General features: G+C 42.3%; 1 protein-coding gene across 4 annotated transcripts in view; it reads left to right on the top strand.

The window, feature by feature from the left end:
* GRIA3 (glutamate ionotropic receptor AMPA type subunit 3) overlaps window positions 1-17,890 on the top strand; it is a 254,923-nt gene that overhangs the window by 209,704 nt on the left and 27,329 nt on the right. For 2 of the 4 annotated variants that reach the window (XR_012906924.1, XM_006115397.4), the window contains exons 13-14: window positions 6,157-6,404; window positions 6,961-7,075. Coding sequence is in view for 3 of the 4 variants with exons in the window: in XM_006115397.4 (XP_006115459.1) it covers window positions 6,157-6,404; window positions 6,961-7,075 (363 nt within the window). In the remaining variant the exon portion in view is untranslated. Of the gene's footprint in view, window positions 1-6,156; window positions 6,405-6,960; window positions 8,252-17,890 lie in introns of those variants that run through there. The other 2 variants (XM_075940981.1, XM_006115395.4) reach the window with 2 other exon arrangements.

The raw sequence follows: 17,890 nt of genomic DNA, 5'->3' as shown, positions 1-17,890 counted from the left end.
AAAAAGGAAAAGTGGTGCCTTGGTGGCCATTCCATCCATAGTAATCATAGCTTAAATGTGAAAGAGCATCCATTCAATGTGGATGCTATCTTTCGAAAAAGCAGATCGCTTTGGCAGTGTGGAGGCTCTCTTTTGGAAGATGTTTTTTGGGAAGATCTCTTCCAAAAAAGCTTCTTCCGAAAGAAGCTTGTAGTCTAGTCGTAGTTAAGGCTGCTGGTGTAGTCTTAAGCCATGTCTACACTAAAACCACTGTAGCATCCAATGTGTTGCTACCTGCTCTAAATAAAATATACTCCTGCATATGCAAGTGTACATATACACATATGAAAAAATGTATATTTTAATATTTTTAAAACATTTTTAAAGTTCTTACTCAAGGCTAGTGTCCATGCTAAATGAGGCTATTAGAGCGGGCTGTAAGTGTCCAGCCCACTCAATTAGCCTCATTTAGCACATATACCATCATTGACAGGGTTTTCCCCCCTCCTTCTCTCCCCTCTTTTTCTGCTTTAAATATTGTAATTTCTGTGACTTTTGCTCCACTCATCAGAAGAAGCGGGTAGTGCCCACGAAAGCTCATGATACTATAATTGTTAGTCTCTAAGGGTATGTCTACACTACCCCACTAGTGCGAACTAGCGGGGTAATGTATGCATACCGAACGTGCAAATGAAGCCCGGGATTTGAATTTCCCGGGCTTTATTTGCATAAGCCAGCCGGCGTCATTTTTAAATGCCGGCTTGTTCGAACCCCGTGCCGCGCGGCTACACGCGGCACGGGCTAGATAGTTCGGACTAGCAAGCTATTCCGAACTATCTGTACGCCTCGTTCCACGTTCCACGAGGCGTACAGATAGTTCGGAATGGCTTGCTAGTCCGAACTATCTAGCCCATGCCGCGTTTAGCCGCGCGGCACGGGGTTCGAACAAGCCGGCATTTAAAAATGGTGCCGGCCGGCTTATGCAAATAAAGCCCGGGAAATTCAAATCCCGGGCTTCATTTGCACGTTCGGTATGCATACATTACCCCGCTAGTTCGCACTAGCGGGGTAGTGTAGACATACCCTAAGGTTCTACAGCATCACTCATTGTTTTTTAAGTTTTTTTAAGTTACAGACTCACACGGCTACTCCTTTGAGACTTACTCAAGGCTAGTTACTTTGGCTTTAGTGTACAGCCTACATTTTTATTTGTCTGATCTTGCTCTGGTCTTTCAGAAGCTTGCTTGTGCATTCCGCTCCTGCATGCTGCCTTGGGGCACAGAGCCGCTGAGCTAATGCTCTCTAGGATTCTGATTCCATAAAGCGTACTTGGCTTTGATACAGACAGTAGTTACAACTCCAGCGCCTGCCACTACATAATAAACCTGCTTCTCCAACCCAGTCGTTTCCTATCCTGTGTACGAGGAACAGCTGTGCCTTTATAGCCTCAGAGCAGGTGTGAGATGCATTGCACCCCACAAATTGCTAGCAAGACTAGCAATAGAAAGATGTCACCTAACTTCTGAGATTCTTTAGTCAACAAAGGCAACATAATTAGTCTTCTGAGTGATCCAGACTTTGCACAGAGCTCGGTTACTGCAAACATCACTAAGTCATAGTACAAAATTAAAATCACAAAACCTACATTGTATAATGCACCATGGTTGTCTATGAACTCATATCTTCAAGAGGAAGTTAACGCTGCGCTTACTAGCCTAGGAAAAGGAATACTCCAGAGGTCGATCTTCTAGTATTCGATTTAGCTGGCCTAGAATAGACACCTCCTCTCCCTCAACTGAATGCTGAGGGCAACCCCCGTCAGCATCCTGTACTCCTCATTCTGTGAAAAATAAGAGAAGCCAATGGGAGTGTGTGCTTCAGTCAGCCTCACACAGTGTGGACACTGTGGTGGAACGAGGAGTAACAGTAGTTCGGAATAGGAAGCCTAATCCGAACTACCTAGTTCGAGCCGCGTGTAGCCGCGGGCACGGAGTCCGAACTAGCGGACATTTAAAAATGGCGGCGCCCGGCAAGATGCAAATGAAGCCTGGGAAATTCAAATCCCGGGCTTCATTTGCAACTCCGGTTGCCTACATTGACCACCCTCGTTCGAACTAGGGTGGTAGTGTAGACATACCCTCAGGTAGCTCGGCTTAAGGTAAGCCAAATCCACCTACACAATTTGCATAACTAGATGGCATACCTTAAGCCGACCTGTGTAGTCTAATGTAGACCAGGCCTCTGTGGTGTTCAGAGGGAGTGAGAGTACTGCCACAGAGAAGGCATGGGGAGGATAGTCCTGTTTATACATCCACCAGTGGCATTTCTGGGTGCATATTATAATCATCACAAGCGCAGGGATTGTGGTCTTGGCTGTTTCTGTGATGTAAGGTGGGCTGAAAGTCTGCCATAGATGAACAGTATGAAACTGATCTAAAGACTCATAGTCTAGACTTTCCTTCACACAATTATTTCTTTGATGGGGAAGTTCCAAGGAAGCTCTTTTGCTGCAAAAAGCTATGGTGGCAATTCTGTGCATTATAATTTGTTCTGAGTTAGTACAGAACCAGTGCCCCAGCCTGACCTTATGGCTTCTGGAGTTGCCCTTTTTTATATAAAAGGAAACTCTGGTCATGAACATTTCACAGAACTTCAGTAGGGGGTTAAAACCCATGTCAAAGACAAATTCCCACTAAAGCCATTGCATTCCTGGCCTAACCCATTAATAGTACTGCTGTCTTATGTTAAACACATGCCATATTGTAACCCACCGGTGTTTGAATAGTGGATAAAGTGATTTCTGCAGATAGTTTCAGGGTCAGTTTAAACTTTCTAAACTGCGCCAGGATACTTTGATAGAAAGATGCTGGACATAGTAATCCTTTGTCAAGCTGGGGCATTGGTTATGTATTAACTTTGGTAAGCTTGACAATATACTATAGGCTACATCTACACTGGCATGATTTTCCGGAAATGCTTTTAACATCTAGACTGGCACGGAAAAGAGCGTCTAGATTGGGATGGACGCTTTTCCGCAAAAGCACTTTTTGCAGAAAAGCGTCCATGCCATTCTAGACGCACTTTTGCGCAAAAAAGCCCCGATCGCCATTTTAGCCATTGGGCCTTTTTTGCGCAAAACAGTACTGTGCTGTCTACACTGGCCCTCTTGCGCAAATGATTTGCGCAAGAGGGCTTTTGCCCGAACGGGAGCAGCACAGTATTTCCACAAGAACACTGACGATCTTACATGAGATCATCAGTGTTCTTGCGGAAATTGAAGTGGCCAGTGTAGACAGCTGGCAAGTTTTTCCACAAAAGCAGATGATTTTGCGGAAAAACTTGCCAGTCTAGACACAACCTAAAAGTGGGAATCATGCTTTTTGCTCTCTCATCTGGGTCCTTTTATGGCTATCCTATGTGAACATCTCTGAGATATTTATCACCACAGCACTGTGTAAGATGGGGGCATGTTATCCCCATTTTACAGAACTACAAAACTGAGCCACAGAAAAATTATGTGGCATGTCCAAGATCACACAGGAAGTCTGTAGTCTCCCAAGTCCAAGACTAATACCCTATCCACTACCCCTCCCCCCCCCCCCCACTCCTTTCATGTGTGGAGTTTATTTCACTGCCCATTTCTTCAGATACCTGCCTCTGGCTATGTCTACACTACAAAGAAAAGTTGGAAAAGGATACGCAAATTGTGAACCGCAATTTGGGTATCATTTTCCGCTTTTCTTCCAAAAGAGGCTTCTCTGACATTTGGCCCATCTACACGGGGCCAAATGTCAGAAAAAAACTCTTTCAGAACATCCCTTCTTCCTCGTAAAATGAGATTTACAGGGATGCCGAAAAAACGCTTCTGCTTTACTGAAATTTTTTTCAGAAAAGCAGACGCATTCCATGGATGCAGCAGAGTTTTTTCGAGATATCTGTGCAGTGTAGACATAGCCTCAGTAGACTGTTTCTCACACTTTTAAAAAGCATTTGAAAAAGCTATTTTTCTCAAAGAAATATTCTCATTTTTCATCTCTCGACTGTTGCATGGTATTCCACCCTCCTCTTAATGAAGGCACACTATTCTCCCTTCACTCTGATTTTCTCTTGTGTATCATAATGGTTTTAACTGGATTGTGTTTTCAATTATTTTTCCGGTCGTCAGGAGAAATAATTACAATAAAACCCTGGCCCTATACTCCTCTCTAGCAATCACAGCTGTATATTAATACAAGGAATGAAGGCAGGATATGCTATCTATAAAATGTTTACTGAGCATTAGGTAGTCACTTGAAAAGAAATAAAAACTGACTTGATCTCCTACTGATCAGAATGAATAGTCTTCTGCAAGTTCACAGGAGTGTGCACTGATCTTAACTACTGTGTGTGGTACCTAGTGCAATAGATTTTGTGATTCCAGATAAGGCTCGACAAGGTAAATGACAGAAATATGGTTTACACTGAAGGTTTTGTATAAATCCTGAGTTTGCAGTAATTAACCAGGCTTTTCTGCCCAGTGTGGAACAGACAGGGAACATTATGTGATGGCACGGTATACTGATAATGTTACTCAATAGCAGAGGAGTCAGCGGGATTGCCAGCCCTTGGACAATGGGGGGAGGGTATGGCTCTGTATTCCTGGAATAAGTGGAGCAGAAGTCCAGACTCCAGCACCGCCTGGATGGGCAGTGCCTCCCACTCCCTGGCCAGATTGCACAAAGTGATCCACAGCAATTCTAAACGGCCAGAAGCTCCAGCCATTGCAATAGCAGCAACAGCAACTGGGAGCCCCACAGTAATTGGTCCCTTTGTCCCGCGGGTCAGCAGCGCCGCTCAATACATTAAGATGGTTTAATGTGTGTAGGGTGAGATGAGGGGATTACCTCATGTGGCGTTTTCTGCCATTTAAAGATGTGACCCAAAGAGTGGGCAAAAAGGAGAAGGGGAAGTTGTTCTAAAAGTTTTGCAGCCTCCCTAAGTTACTAAGCATGTGTATTAGAGCCAAAATCAGTATGTTTGGCTCTCTCGAAACTGAACAAATCAACCTGCAGTAAAAAAATGCATAATCAGCATCTGGGTATAATAAAATCACCTGTCGGCCATTGAGCTCTTTACATTAACTCTTTTGCTCTCATTAAAGTGAAGTATCAGCTTATTACTAGCATGCTTGTTATTCTTCAGCAACATTTGAAACCATCTGAACAAGGAAAGTTGATCAATGGTAAATAAAATCTTTGCAATCACAGTACATACCTCCCAGATGGTGTTCTCATCCTTTAGCAGCCCAGTAGAGCTATTGCTGTCTCTTGGCTGCAGCTGTAAACTTGATATCACCACTAGAAGAAGCAAAATGCAGGACTATGTAGCACTTTAAAGACTAACAAGATGGTTTATTAGATGATGAGCTTTCGTGGGCCAAACCTGAGGAAGTGGATCTGGCCCACGAAAGCTCATCATCTAATAAACCATCTTGTTAGTCTTTAAAGTGCTACATTGTCCTGCATTTTGCTTCAGCTACACCAGACTAACACAGCTACATTTCTATCACTATTCCACTAGAAGAAGCACATTCTTGTCTTCTTGGGAGTTCTTTAATAGGCAGGTGTCTGTGGTTCACTAGTAGTGTGTTACAGAATGAAACAAACTGATAGTGATGATTTGTGTGGAAAGTAGTGGACCTTCATTGGCATGTATTAGCCATAACAGATGAGCTAGGGTTTAATTTTTTTTTATCTGGATTGATGTTACAGCAGCACGCACAGAAACGGAAAGAACAAGGGACTGGGATGGAATGCACTGCTTTTCATTTTGAATGTTAAGCAGCCTATTAAATGTCAGTTAGTAAGAGAAATGTCTCAGCTTCTCTCTTGCCTAACCCCTTTTTTCCTAACTCCCTGCTGTGTTTGGTAATTGTTTAAGGGCCAGTACTGTTCTCCATTAACTAGCTTCACTTGCTGCATTTATTATTATTCATTATATCTAGTATATTAGGTGCTAGAAGCTAACCAGGACCCCGTTGTGCTGGGGAGTGTTCACAAAACCTTAGTTATTGACAGTAATCTTCAGTCAGTTGCAACCCAATCTGTATTGCGTAGACTTTGACAACACAACACTTACATACTGTGCAACGTGCGTATGTAATGTTTTTCTTTGTCTGCTTTCTGTTATCTTTCTCAGAGATCAAAGATAGCGGTCTACGAGAAAATGTGGTCATACATGAAGTCAGCAGAGCCGTCTGTATTTACCAAAACAACAGCAGATGGGGTGGCTAGAGTGCGGAAGTCAAAGGGAAAGTTTGCCTTCCTGCTTGAGTCAACCATGAACGAGTACATCGAGCAGCGAAAGCCATGTGACACAATGAAAGTTGGTGGGAACCTGGATTCCAAAGGCTATGGTGTAGCAACTCCAAAAGGCTCAGCATTAAGGTGGGTGGAATAATATAACAATATATATGTTGTTATAGTATTCCACCTACCCTGATGTATTGTGTTGTCATTTTCTTTCTTGTGGATTTTGAGGTAACTTTAAAGTTTAAAAATCTTCAATATTCCATGGAGTAAAATAAGACGGTAAATTATGGTTTCATTTACTTAATGCATCCATTTTTTAATGTTCTCTCTGTGTTGTCCTTTCTGATTGTTTGTTGCTGTTTTAATTTTACAGTTCAATGGCTTTTTCAATTTAAATGGTAAAAGCCAAGTTAAACTGCCATATGTGACGAATGTTAATTGCATGATGTGGTGTTCTTGTTACTTTTTTTCCTCAAAGACAATTTCCCCATCCCGCACACTTCAGTTTTGAGCAAATGTTATCCTCCATGCCACCTTCCAATATTAACCCTGTATTTGCTGTAGAAACATTTTTATAGCTCCACGTTCTGTGAAATTTAGCCAATTTGTCCTCTTGTGCTCCTTTTTTTATACGTTACGATTTCTTAAGCATTTGTGCATTTTCTTACAAGTTATGTTTTATCGTTTCAAGAAATGCTGTTAACCTGGCAGTATTAAAACTGAATGAGCAAGGCCTCTTGGACAAATTGAAAAACAAATGGTGGTACGACAAAGGAGAGTGCGGCAGCGGGGGAGGTGACTCCAAGGTCAGCCTCAATGTCACCACAATCGGGTACCTTAGTAAAGAGTAATCGGCAAGGCTGTTATTTGACTGATCAAGGCAAAAAAGGACACAGATTAGAATCATTTGAATAATCATGAAAAAGCCGCTTGGTTGCGCAGTAGCTTTTTAAACAGTCATAGTTTTGATCAAACTTGGGATCCTTATTTAACTAACAGATAGAGCCGCCAATAGTGTTGGCCCTGCCAGGGATACATTAAGTTAATAAGTTCTCACATGAGCTCATCAGTGGACAAGAAAATAGCAATAGTGTATTAATGTAGTACAAAGCAATGAGCAAAGGGTGTTTCATAATTCAGTGCTTTAAAGTTATGTGTTATATGTTGGAAGGAAGGAAGGAAGGAAGGAAGGAAGGAAGGAAGAAAGAAAGAAAGAAAGAAAGAAAGAAAGAAAGAAAGAAAGAAAGAAAGAAAGAAAGAAAGAAAGAAAGAAAGAAAGAAAGAAAGAAAGAAAGAAAGAAAGAAAGAAAGAAAGAAAGAAAGAAAAAATTTGATTGTAAAACCAACTGCTAACCAGACTCAGTAGGTGAGGGTAAAGTAGTTATCACAGCAGCAAGACTTTGTTTAACACTAAGAATAGAGTCTCCTGTGACCCTCCCCTACTGGCAAGAAACATTTCATAATGACTTGGAAAATGCAGTACCTGTGGCTAGAAATAGGAGATGCACTGCCTGCTCAGGCTAGCAGTCTCTGCTTGCCCAACTGAAGTGTGTGGTGGTCTGGAAAGGATACATTTACATTTGGAAATGAAGCTTTAAAAAAGCAATTTCAATGGCACATAACCTAGAAGAGAACGCAACCTTTAATACTTCAGAGACTGTCCCTTTGTAAAAATTTTAGATAGAAGGATATAAAATTATATTTGCTGCACTATTTAAACAGATATTGGGTGAAGCTCACATCAACTTCAGTGGAATCAGGATTTCACTCATTTTAAGTGTGGATTTTAGCTGAGAACTTCAGGTTACTTTGAACAACTCATCTTCTGCAACAGCTAATCAGTCAGTGTCCACTAACTGATTAACATAGCAGCTACAGTTGCGTTTACCTGAGGGTATGTCTACACTACAAAGTTAGTTCGAACTAACGGACGTTAGTTCGAACTAACTTTCATAGGTGCTACACTAGCGCTCCGCTAGTTCGAATTTGAATCGAACTAGCGGAGCGCTTAGTTCGAACTAGGTAAACCTCATTTTACGAGGACTAACGCCTAGTTCGAACTAGCTAGTTCGAACTAAGGGCTGTGTAGCCCTTTAGTTCGAACTAGTGGGAGGCTAGCCCTCCCCAGGTTTCCCTGGTGGCCACTCTGGCCAACACCAGGGAAACTCTATGCCCCCCTCCCGGCCCCGGACTCCTTAAAGGGGCACGGGCTGGCTATGGTGCCCGTGCCAGGTGCAAGCCTGCCAGCACCCAGCTAGCAGACCCTGCACCTGGCATGGCACAGAGCCACCCACCCGATGCCCCCCAGTCCACCCCCTCTTGCCGGGACCAGGCTGGCGGCTCCCGGGAGTTTGCCCTGGACCGCAAGAGGCGGGCACCTTCCTGGGCTAGTGCGGACATCGTGGACCTCGTCCACGATCTCCGCACTAGGCACAGGAAAGTGGCCGTCTAGGGCAGGAGAGCTGCCAGCCTGGCCACCCAGGACCAGGTGTGCATGAAAATCAAGGGGGTCCACTGAGACCCCCGACACTGAGCCCTGAGCTTACAATGGCCGTACTGGGTCAGACCAAAGGTCCATCTAGCCCAGTAGCCTGTCTGCCAACAGCGGCCAACCCTAGGGACCCTGGAGGGGATGGACCGAAGACAATGACCAAGCCATTTGTCTCGTGCCATCCCTCTCCAGCCTTCCACAAACTTTGGGCAGGGACACCACTCCTACCCTCTGGCTAATAGGACTCCATGGACCCAACCTCCATCACTTTATCTCACTTCCCTTTAAACTCTGTTCTAGTTCTAGCCTTCACAGCCTCCTGCAGCAAGGAGTTCCACAGGTTAACTATTTGCTTTGGGAAGAACAACAACTTTCTCTTACTAGTTTCAAGCCTGCTACCCATTCCTTTCCTTTGGTGTCCTCTAGTCCTTCTTTATGGGAACTCAGGAAGAACTTTTCTGAATGCACCCTCTCCACCCAACCCCTGCTTTTAGAGACCTCTATCCTGTCCCCCCTCCGTCTCCTCTTTTCTAAGCTGAACAGTCCCAGTCTCTGTAGCCTCTCTTCATCTGGGACCTGTTCCCAACCCCTGATCATGTTAGTTGCCCTCCCCTCTCCCAGCCTTTCTCTTCCCCTCTCCCACCTCCTTTTCCCAGTCTCCCCCAGTTTTTTTTCAATAAAGACAGAGTCAATGTTGGAAGAAACGTTATCTTTATTTTGTACATCAATAAGAAGGGGGGCTAAGGAAGGGTAAGTGGAAGGAGGTGAGGGAGGAATGGGGTACGAGCCCCCGATGGGGAGGACTGGGCTGGCTCTGCGGGCTTCTGGGGGTGGAAGTTCTCCTGCAGCCCCCCAATTACTCCCTCTCCCCAGATGGCAGCCTGCGGCAAGTGCAGCTGGGCTGATGGCCGAGTGGTGTGATGTGCCCAGTGTGGGCACTCAGGGCACTCCAAGCCAGAACTTCTTTGCAAGCGGGGCACCCCTTAGAACTGTGTGTCCGGGGTGGGGGTCGGGACCCTTTAAGCGCAGCCCTCGGCTAGCCTGAGACAGCATCTCCATGCTCTAAGTCCTCCTTTTATGCCCTGCCGGCACTGCTTCCGGCCATCCTTAAGCCCTGTTCAGAGTCCACTCAATGTGGACTTGCTAGTTCGAACTAGCAAAACGCTAGTTCGAACTAGTTTTTAGTTCTAGACGCGTTAGTTCGAACTAGCTTAGTTCGAATTAACTAATTCGAACTAAGTTAGTTCGAACTAGCGCTGTAGTGTAGACGTACCCTGAGTGATTTGCACAGGAAAGTTGCACTAGACTCACTATTATCATTTCCATCATATTGTTGATTATACTAAGTACAGGAATTTCCAACAAAATTAAGGTTTTTTAGTTCTGAAAAGTATTCAGAGTAATTTCCAGAAATATAGTTAGTATAATTTAAAGAATAGTAACATGCAATCTCATAAAACAAATCCTTTTGTATTGGTCCAAAATACTGCCGTAACATTATTTTTCATAAACAGCAGAGTTTTGGACAATTGTTGCAAATGACTATCATATTTTATTAATAAAAGTCGGTTACATCTGGGTAAAGTTAGTGAATAAATCTGTTACTTCAGTCATCTTGGATATTAGCAAAAGCAGTTGTCTAATAAAAAGAAAGAAAAGACTGAAATTTAGATTCATGTAATCACTTCAGTTCTTTAGACTCATCTCCAGCCTGGAAAAAGAGTATGGGGTTTTAATAGGCTTCTTAGTTCTCATTCTTGTCTCTCATGAAACTTTTTATACAATGTTATATGTGCAAGTACATTAAATGTTTAATATCCTTGCAGCATCCAACACTGTATTGTCTGGCTGTGCCCCATGAAAGAGATTTCTTTGCACAAAGCAACTTTAGCAATTTCTGGAATGGCAGAGAGCTAACTAACTTTTAAAGTGCTGAGGAATATAACATAGGGGATTTTTTGGTAATGATAATAGTAAGGGCTAGGTCATCTTTCTATGTTTGTACTTGCTCAGGCATCATTTAAAGAAAATAATGCTCTGTTAACAGGTACTCAAGCCTGTTAGGAGATGCTGAGAAAGCACTGCCAGTTATTCCATGATAAAGTATATTGCAGGGAAAGAAAATGGAAATGAGGAGAACCTTTGATTTGTCGTTTTTAACCATGAATCACAAATCTCTCTTCTCTTTATTTGTTGTTTATCGTACAGTTTGGGGTTAATGGCTGGATTTTTTTTTTTCAGCTATAAACCTCAGTCATCAGGGATTTATCACTCATCAGCATATGTCTCCTGGGAGCAGAATGTGGCCCAAGCTAGTTCTCGGGTCAGATGCACACTTTCTCCCTCGGAAAGAGGGAGAGCCTTAAAAAGAACTAAGCTAATTCTTATAAATTATTACTTCTAGAGTGGTCAAAAATAGATTTTTTTATTTTAAAAGTGTTAATTTCCAATGGCGACATTTTGCAGGCACTTTATACCACAGCCTGGTGTGTCTTGGCATTAAAATATAAAGAACAATATATTCCCGACTGTGCAGAAAATAGCACAGTTTTCACAATGTGGATTTTAGTAGAGAACGTTAAGTTACTTTGGACAACTCATCTTTTGCCAAAGCTTATCAATTAGTGTCTCTACTACAGTAACTGTTATTACCGGAACAATTTAACAATAGTGCTTGAGGGATTCTGTTGACATCATACACTTTTAAAGCAAAGCTCAAGTTTTTGCCTGAGCTCCAAAAGAGAACTGTAGCTCTGCTTATGTACCTATGGCAAGTACCGATATATCATGCTGTATGATATATGGTTAAAGACAGATCTTTGCCTCCATTTTCTTCCTCTTCTCCCACTTCTCTCTCTAAAGTCTATAGTCCGTTCCTGCCCCCCACCTCAGGCTGACAGTTTGAATTTTGCAATTATCTACATTATTTTAATGCTAAATTCTTATTAGGACATTAAATAAGTATGTAAAACAATATCCCTCTTAAAACAAAGCCCATATGTTATTCATTGATAATAATAAGATAGCATTCCCTTAACCACCTGTACATTAATAGACGAAGTATTTCCTAAACATCAACTAACATGTCAAATAACGGTAGCAATTAACTTCTATTAACATTGTGTCAACTACAAATAAGCTAGGGTCATGTCAATGGAGATGTCCAGTGCAGTGCTTAGCATTGGCATGGGGTCAGGGCTGAAGGGGGGAGCCATTATGCTACTAACTCAAGTGTTAACATTATTTACATGCTGTTTTTTTCCCCACTTTTTTGATTGATTGGTATGAAACACAAACCCAGGAGGCTGAAATTCATTCCTGGTGTAACTCCACACAACGCAGTGGAGTTATAACAGGAATGAACATGGCCCAGTACGTTGTTCATTGTTTGTTGCTTTGCTTTAGCATGGATTTCACACCGTATACGGTAAGGGCTGCAGTGGAGACTTGTGATTTGTTTTCAGATTGATTAAAACCCTTTTTTCCTAACATTGTACTGTTTGCACAGCGCACTGAGATCCTCAAATGAGGTACACTATTGAAGAGCAGCAAATTATTCTAATTGACTTCCCATTCTAATAGTGCAACTCAGAGAGGAGATGGATAAGAGGATGTACATTTTAATTAAAGGTAAGCCCAACCGAAGTTCAACACCAGATTTGGATCCAGACTTCTTCAAAATCTAGGTGTGTTCTCATCCACGATTTTACATCAGACTGAGAAAGGACAAGGGAGCCATTCTGCAACTTGAATTTGAATCCAAAAAACCACACCGATTGAAGGAGATTGGATCTAGTCCTTTGGTTCAGGCTCATATTTTCATGCATAAAATATGTACACTGCTTTTTTTTTAAAAATGTCAAGAGGAGAAGATAAACAGATTTTTCAAAACTGTTTTGTTTTTCCTTTAAAGGAAATAATAGTTGGGGAAAGATAGAAGCGATCACAATAAGGTACCAGATGCCAGGTGTGTCATGGAATGAGATGTGCATGTGTCAGCCGATGGTGCAGTGTGATGGAGATAACTCACTCATGACAGCTATTCTTACTAGCTAAGCTAACAGCTCTATTAGCTTATCTGGTAGAGACTCAGTCTTTGTAGAATAAATGTCCTGAGTAGTTTGTAATCAAATACTTCCTCCTCTGTGTGTGTGTGTGTGTGTGTGTGTGTGTGCGTGCGTGCGTGCGTGCGCGCACGGACTGTATATAGGCTTGAATCATTACAGATTGATGGTGCCGTGGTCTTAGACTGAGCTCCTCTGACTCCCTGATATTCTAATTTGTGGTCAAGACGTGGTGAGTATGTGACCCATTCGCTTGTGTATGTGTGTGCTGTTACTCATTACTGGACTATAAAGAACTTACTCACACAGAAAATTGATTCTGTAGCTGCTTGTCTTCCTCCCTTTAGTTTGTCAAGTGTGCTTTAAAGTCAGATGGCTCTGAGTTTAATTATGCCTCTTCTTGATATCATACATTCCTTGACATCAGACAATTACATTTTGAGACTAAAGGAACCCCAATGACTAAAAAATCCTACAATTTTGCAAGGATTTTAAGTCTCACAAAAGAAAAAAAATACATTTCAAATTGACTTGCCATGGAGATTTAACTTCTATTAGATTCGACTAAACAAACTGGTATTATAAGGTTTATTACTTTTATGTCCAAAAATAGAAGTTCCTCTTTATTTTAAGACCAAAGACTATATTTCTATTATGAAATAATTATAGAAAGCCAGATCCTAGCTGGTATAAATCTCCATATCTCCACTCCAGTCGGTTAATACCAGCTACAATAATTAACATCAGCTAAGAGATCTAGTTCACAAAGTACTGGAGGCTGCCAATGTTTCACTGGGAATGGTACTTATCAAATTCCATCAGAGACTGTATATTCCATGAAACTAAAGGGAAATCTTGTCCTATCCATCTGTGTTTTCTGTATGGTAGTGTGTGCATATGCTTATTCAAACACCGCTGACATGCTGCTTATGTGTATCATCATTCACTCGCTTATCTTTTTTAAAATGCCAAATAATTAATTGCACCCATACAGGCTCTGTCACATTTGTACAGTCTATTGTATTCAGATATTCTCATTTGAGTGAGCTGATTTCTGAATGGTTTGAGAATTTGTAGTAGTACTTGGAAAAACATCTTCCAGGAAATTTGTTATTGAATGTGGCTGGTTTTAGGCCCAATTAATTTATTATACAACCTTGTCCCCTCAAGTGGAGTGATTTCTGACCAGGGATTTAACAGGAAACATGCAAGACATTATATAAATAATGATAGCAGGATGAGTGGATAAGTTTAATCAATTAAGATGTATGAGACTAATTTTCTGTTAAGATATCTTTCTGTCATTTTAGGGTTGAGTCATTTCTGGTCTTTTCTTACCTTGATAGTAGCATTTAATGACAGATAACTTATAAGTAAATTGTTTGTGTGTGTGTAGTCTTGAAGGGTGTTGCACTTGTATGGATTCCTTGCTAATTATTTAACTACATTTCTTGATCAGTGATGGTGTTTTTTAGGCTGATACCTTTTTTGAAAAACGTTGATGAAGTAATGCAAGATGCCCTGGTATTTCATTTCCCAGACTTTTTGTTAAGCATAACGTTAAATGTGGCAGGTTCTAGCCATAGGTGCTGGAACTAGGGATTTTGGGGGCGCTGCCACAGCACCTGGCTTGAAGTGGTTTCCATTATATAAAAGTTTACAATTTGAGTTGATGGCTCGCAGGCATTATGCCAGTACGCCTGAGCTAAATTCTGTCCTTGGATCCATGCAGCACACATTGCCTTCAGCGAGATTTATTCATGCACATCTAAGAAGAGAATTTGGCTGTAAGCAGAGTGAATTTGTTCCTAGGCTTCCCCCCCTTCTCTGCATCAGTTTGCTTGTAAGTGCCAAGCATACAATTTTATTCATTTTTTAATACAGATGTATTTTTAGAAGAAATCTGTTATGAATCATTGTAGGTGTGATTTGCTATCTTAAGAACCCTGCTGGAAAACTTCTTGTACTTTGCATAAGACTCATTTTCCAAATGTTATCTTTGAAAAAACACACATGCAACATAACTCATTGGTACAATTTGCATGAAAATAGTGTTCATCAACATGCAGTGACTTGCTCATCCAGTGGATGCTGTAAGCATGGGCTATGAGTTGGAAAGGAAGTAAAATGGCAGAACAGAACCCATCATAACAGCACTGTGTTAATTCCCACTCATGAGTAGCAGAGCCACTGAAAAACATGGTTTTCAAATTAATAAGCAGAACAACATTTTAAAAGGAAGGCATCAAAATCTGACTTTGTTCATTTATTTGACAAATGCTTTTGCCAGCATATTAAATAATGCTCTAGCAAAATTTGTAACAGTAATGAAGCCTTTTGTAATATGACTTCATTACAGCTCTCCTCCAGTTATATCATCACAGAGAGCTTGCTTTAGTTTATTGTGAGATTTATCAAGTGCAAACTGGTGAGGTTCTGCTATAAAAGGATCATAATTTAGGAAATCAGGTTACGCAGACTGGAAAGCAGTTCTGGGGCATATGAAATAGCCAGAAAAAAGGCAGTTCCTTCAGAATCAGCTTGCCTAAACTGGAGCAAAAGATTGGCAGCACAGATGCAGCTGGTCTGGATCAGCTGACGTGGGCTGCTGGGCGTAGGCTCTATGGGTAAAAATTGCACTGCAGATGTCTGAGTGGGAGACTAGGCTCTGGAACTCTTCCCCTTTGTGGAGTCCCAGAGCTCAGTATCCAGCCCAAGCCCAAACATCTACACAGTAATGAATTCTACAGCCTCGTAGCCCAAGCCCTGAAAGCCACTGTCAGCTGGCTTGGATCAGCCACGTGTATTTAACTGCTGTGTAGACATACCCATGTGCTCCAGTCTACCACCCTTAGTGACTAGCAGATTACTGTGCATAAACCTCTCCGCTCAATGGTAAATGTAGCAGAATGTCCCGTCACTAAGGCTAGGAGAAAGCTGAAAAGTTCGTGAGCATCTGTTCACTAATTCATTCGGACAATAGTTTGTGGATCTTTGTATTTACTTTCCATGCATATTTGTAAATATTTATTTTGCCTCAAAAATGTCTGCAGTAAGTGGAAGTCTGGTGCATATTTCCATAACTATATTTGCACAAAAGTTCATTCCAGAAAGGTACACGTAGCCACCTTAGAATCTTTTTAGATTTCAGCCACCCACAAAAAACTGCCTTGTGACCTTCAGTGACTATTCACACATCACAACTAATAAACAGCAAGTATTTCACTAACTGTACCTGGCCCTATAGGACCAGACTTTCAGAATGATTCAGCACCCACGATTGGGCCAAATTTCCAAAACAAAGCAGCATCCATGAACCTCCACAGAGAAGAAAGAGTGTAGCTGAATGCTGAGCACTTTGGAAAATCTGGTTTCAGTTGTGGGTCATGAGCCCCTCTGAAAATTCTGGCCATGAAGGTTTGTCTAACAGTTATGAATAGCAAAATATGAGCAAAACTCATCTATGGATAATTCTCTGCAGCAAAAAATAGACAGGACCAAACATTTTGAAGAAGTAATTCACTTTGAATCATTCACCAGGCATGTCTGTCGCTAAGGGCCAAACTAAGACAATTTCTAAAAGGAATTCCTTCAATGACAATATAATCAAAGCAACTGGATCCATGCCCTTAGTTCAGGAGTGGGCAATACTTTTTGACGGGGGATAACTCCCAAGATTTTGGAAAGTGGTTGAGGGCCACACTCTTCCATGATATTAATGGAGGAGATGCAGAGTCTGGGATGGAGGTTGGGTGCAGAAGGGAGCTTGGGGTAAGGGATTGGGATGTAGGGGAGAGACTGGAGTCTGGGTGGGAGTTTGGCTGAAGGAGGCGGTTGTGACCTAGGGCAGGGATCTGGAGTTGCAGGGGTTTGGGATGTGACCTCAGGTAGGAGGTGTGATCTGAGGCAGGAAATTGGGGTGCCAGATCTGGGAGGGGGTATAGGTGCAAGAGGGGGGGCAGAGGGTTTAGGTATATTAATTGGGGGGGCAGAGGGTTGTGGAAGGGGGGGCAAGGTGCCAGAGGCAGGCTGTGGCCAGAAGACTTACCAGCCAGCATCCAAACTGCCTGCCTGCAGAGTTAAGGCTTGCAAAGCTTAAAATGTTTCCCAGCCAGCCAGCCAGCCTGGCCTTGTGCTTGTGTGAACAACTGAGCCAAGGAGAGGGGTTGTGGTTCTTCTTGCCTATTATTCAAACACGCAACTCCCATTGGCCAATAGGATTTTGCTGGGGGCTTGGGCATCTCCTAAAGCTTCTCCCCTCCCATTTTAAAATGGAAATGGGGCCAGGCAGTCCCCTGCCCTAGGTCACAACCACCTCCTTCAGCCAAACTCCCTCCCAGACTCTGAGTGGAGTTCAGGACTGCAAGGCAAGCAGGGGAGCCTGCCTGGGGCTCCCTGCCGCCTCCGAGGGCAAGATCCAGTGTCTTGGTGGGCTGGATCCAGCCTGAGGGCTGTATTTTGCCCAGGCCTGACTTAGTTGTACAGTATGCCTTTTGGTAGTGGTGCAGGATGAGAGACACAAAGCTTAGATGTTTTCTTCTCGTTTCATATAAAAGGAAAGAGAAAAAACACTTGGAAAATGCATTTTTTAAAGTATCTTCTCTTTTGTGCTTCAACGTAATTCTAAGGTTTCAGCAATAGAAGTTCATATTCTGGGCAGATGCCTCCATTCGTACAGGTAGGTTCTCTGAGATGTGCCTCTCTCCCTGTTTACCACTGTAATAATGATTTGGGGAAGGTATGGCTTTATATAGCCAACCAAGCTATCCCAGAATGACCTGAGCAAGCCCTCAAAGGAGGCAGCAGCAAACTGAAGCCTGTAGATGATCCAGTGAAGCCTTTACAAGGGGAAAAATCTGAAGGTGGAAAGGAAGATGTATATAAAATCAAGGGAGAAAGAAAATGAAGATGCTGGCCAATGTACGAGGTAAGTGAAGACTCTTGCACATGTCCATTCATAGCTCCATCAGTGTAGGTTAGAAATGGTCAAGGAAGGGTGGGGTAGAAATCCCCAAAGAAACCAACCATGTACTGTGTAAGATCTCCTAGAAAGGGTTGTGGTTTCA

This window comes from Pelodiscus sinensis, chromosome 13, assembly GCF_049634645.1.
Source record: "Pelodiscus sinensis isolate JC-2024 chromosome 13, ASM4963464v1, whole genome shotgun sequence".
Taxonomy (NCBI): Eukaryota; Metazoa; Chordata; order Testudines; family Trionychidae; genus Pelodiscus; species Pelodiscus sinensis.
This window is presented reverse-complemented; position numbering and strand designations above follow the sequence as displayed.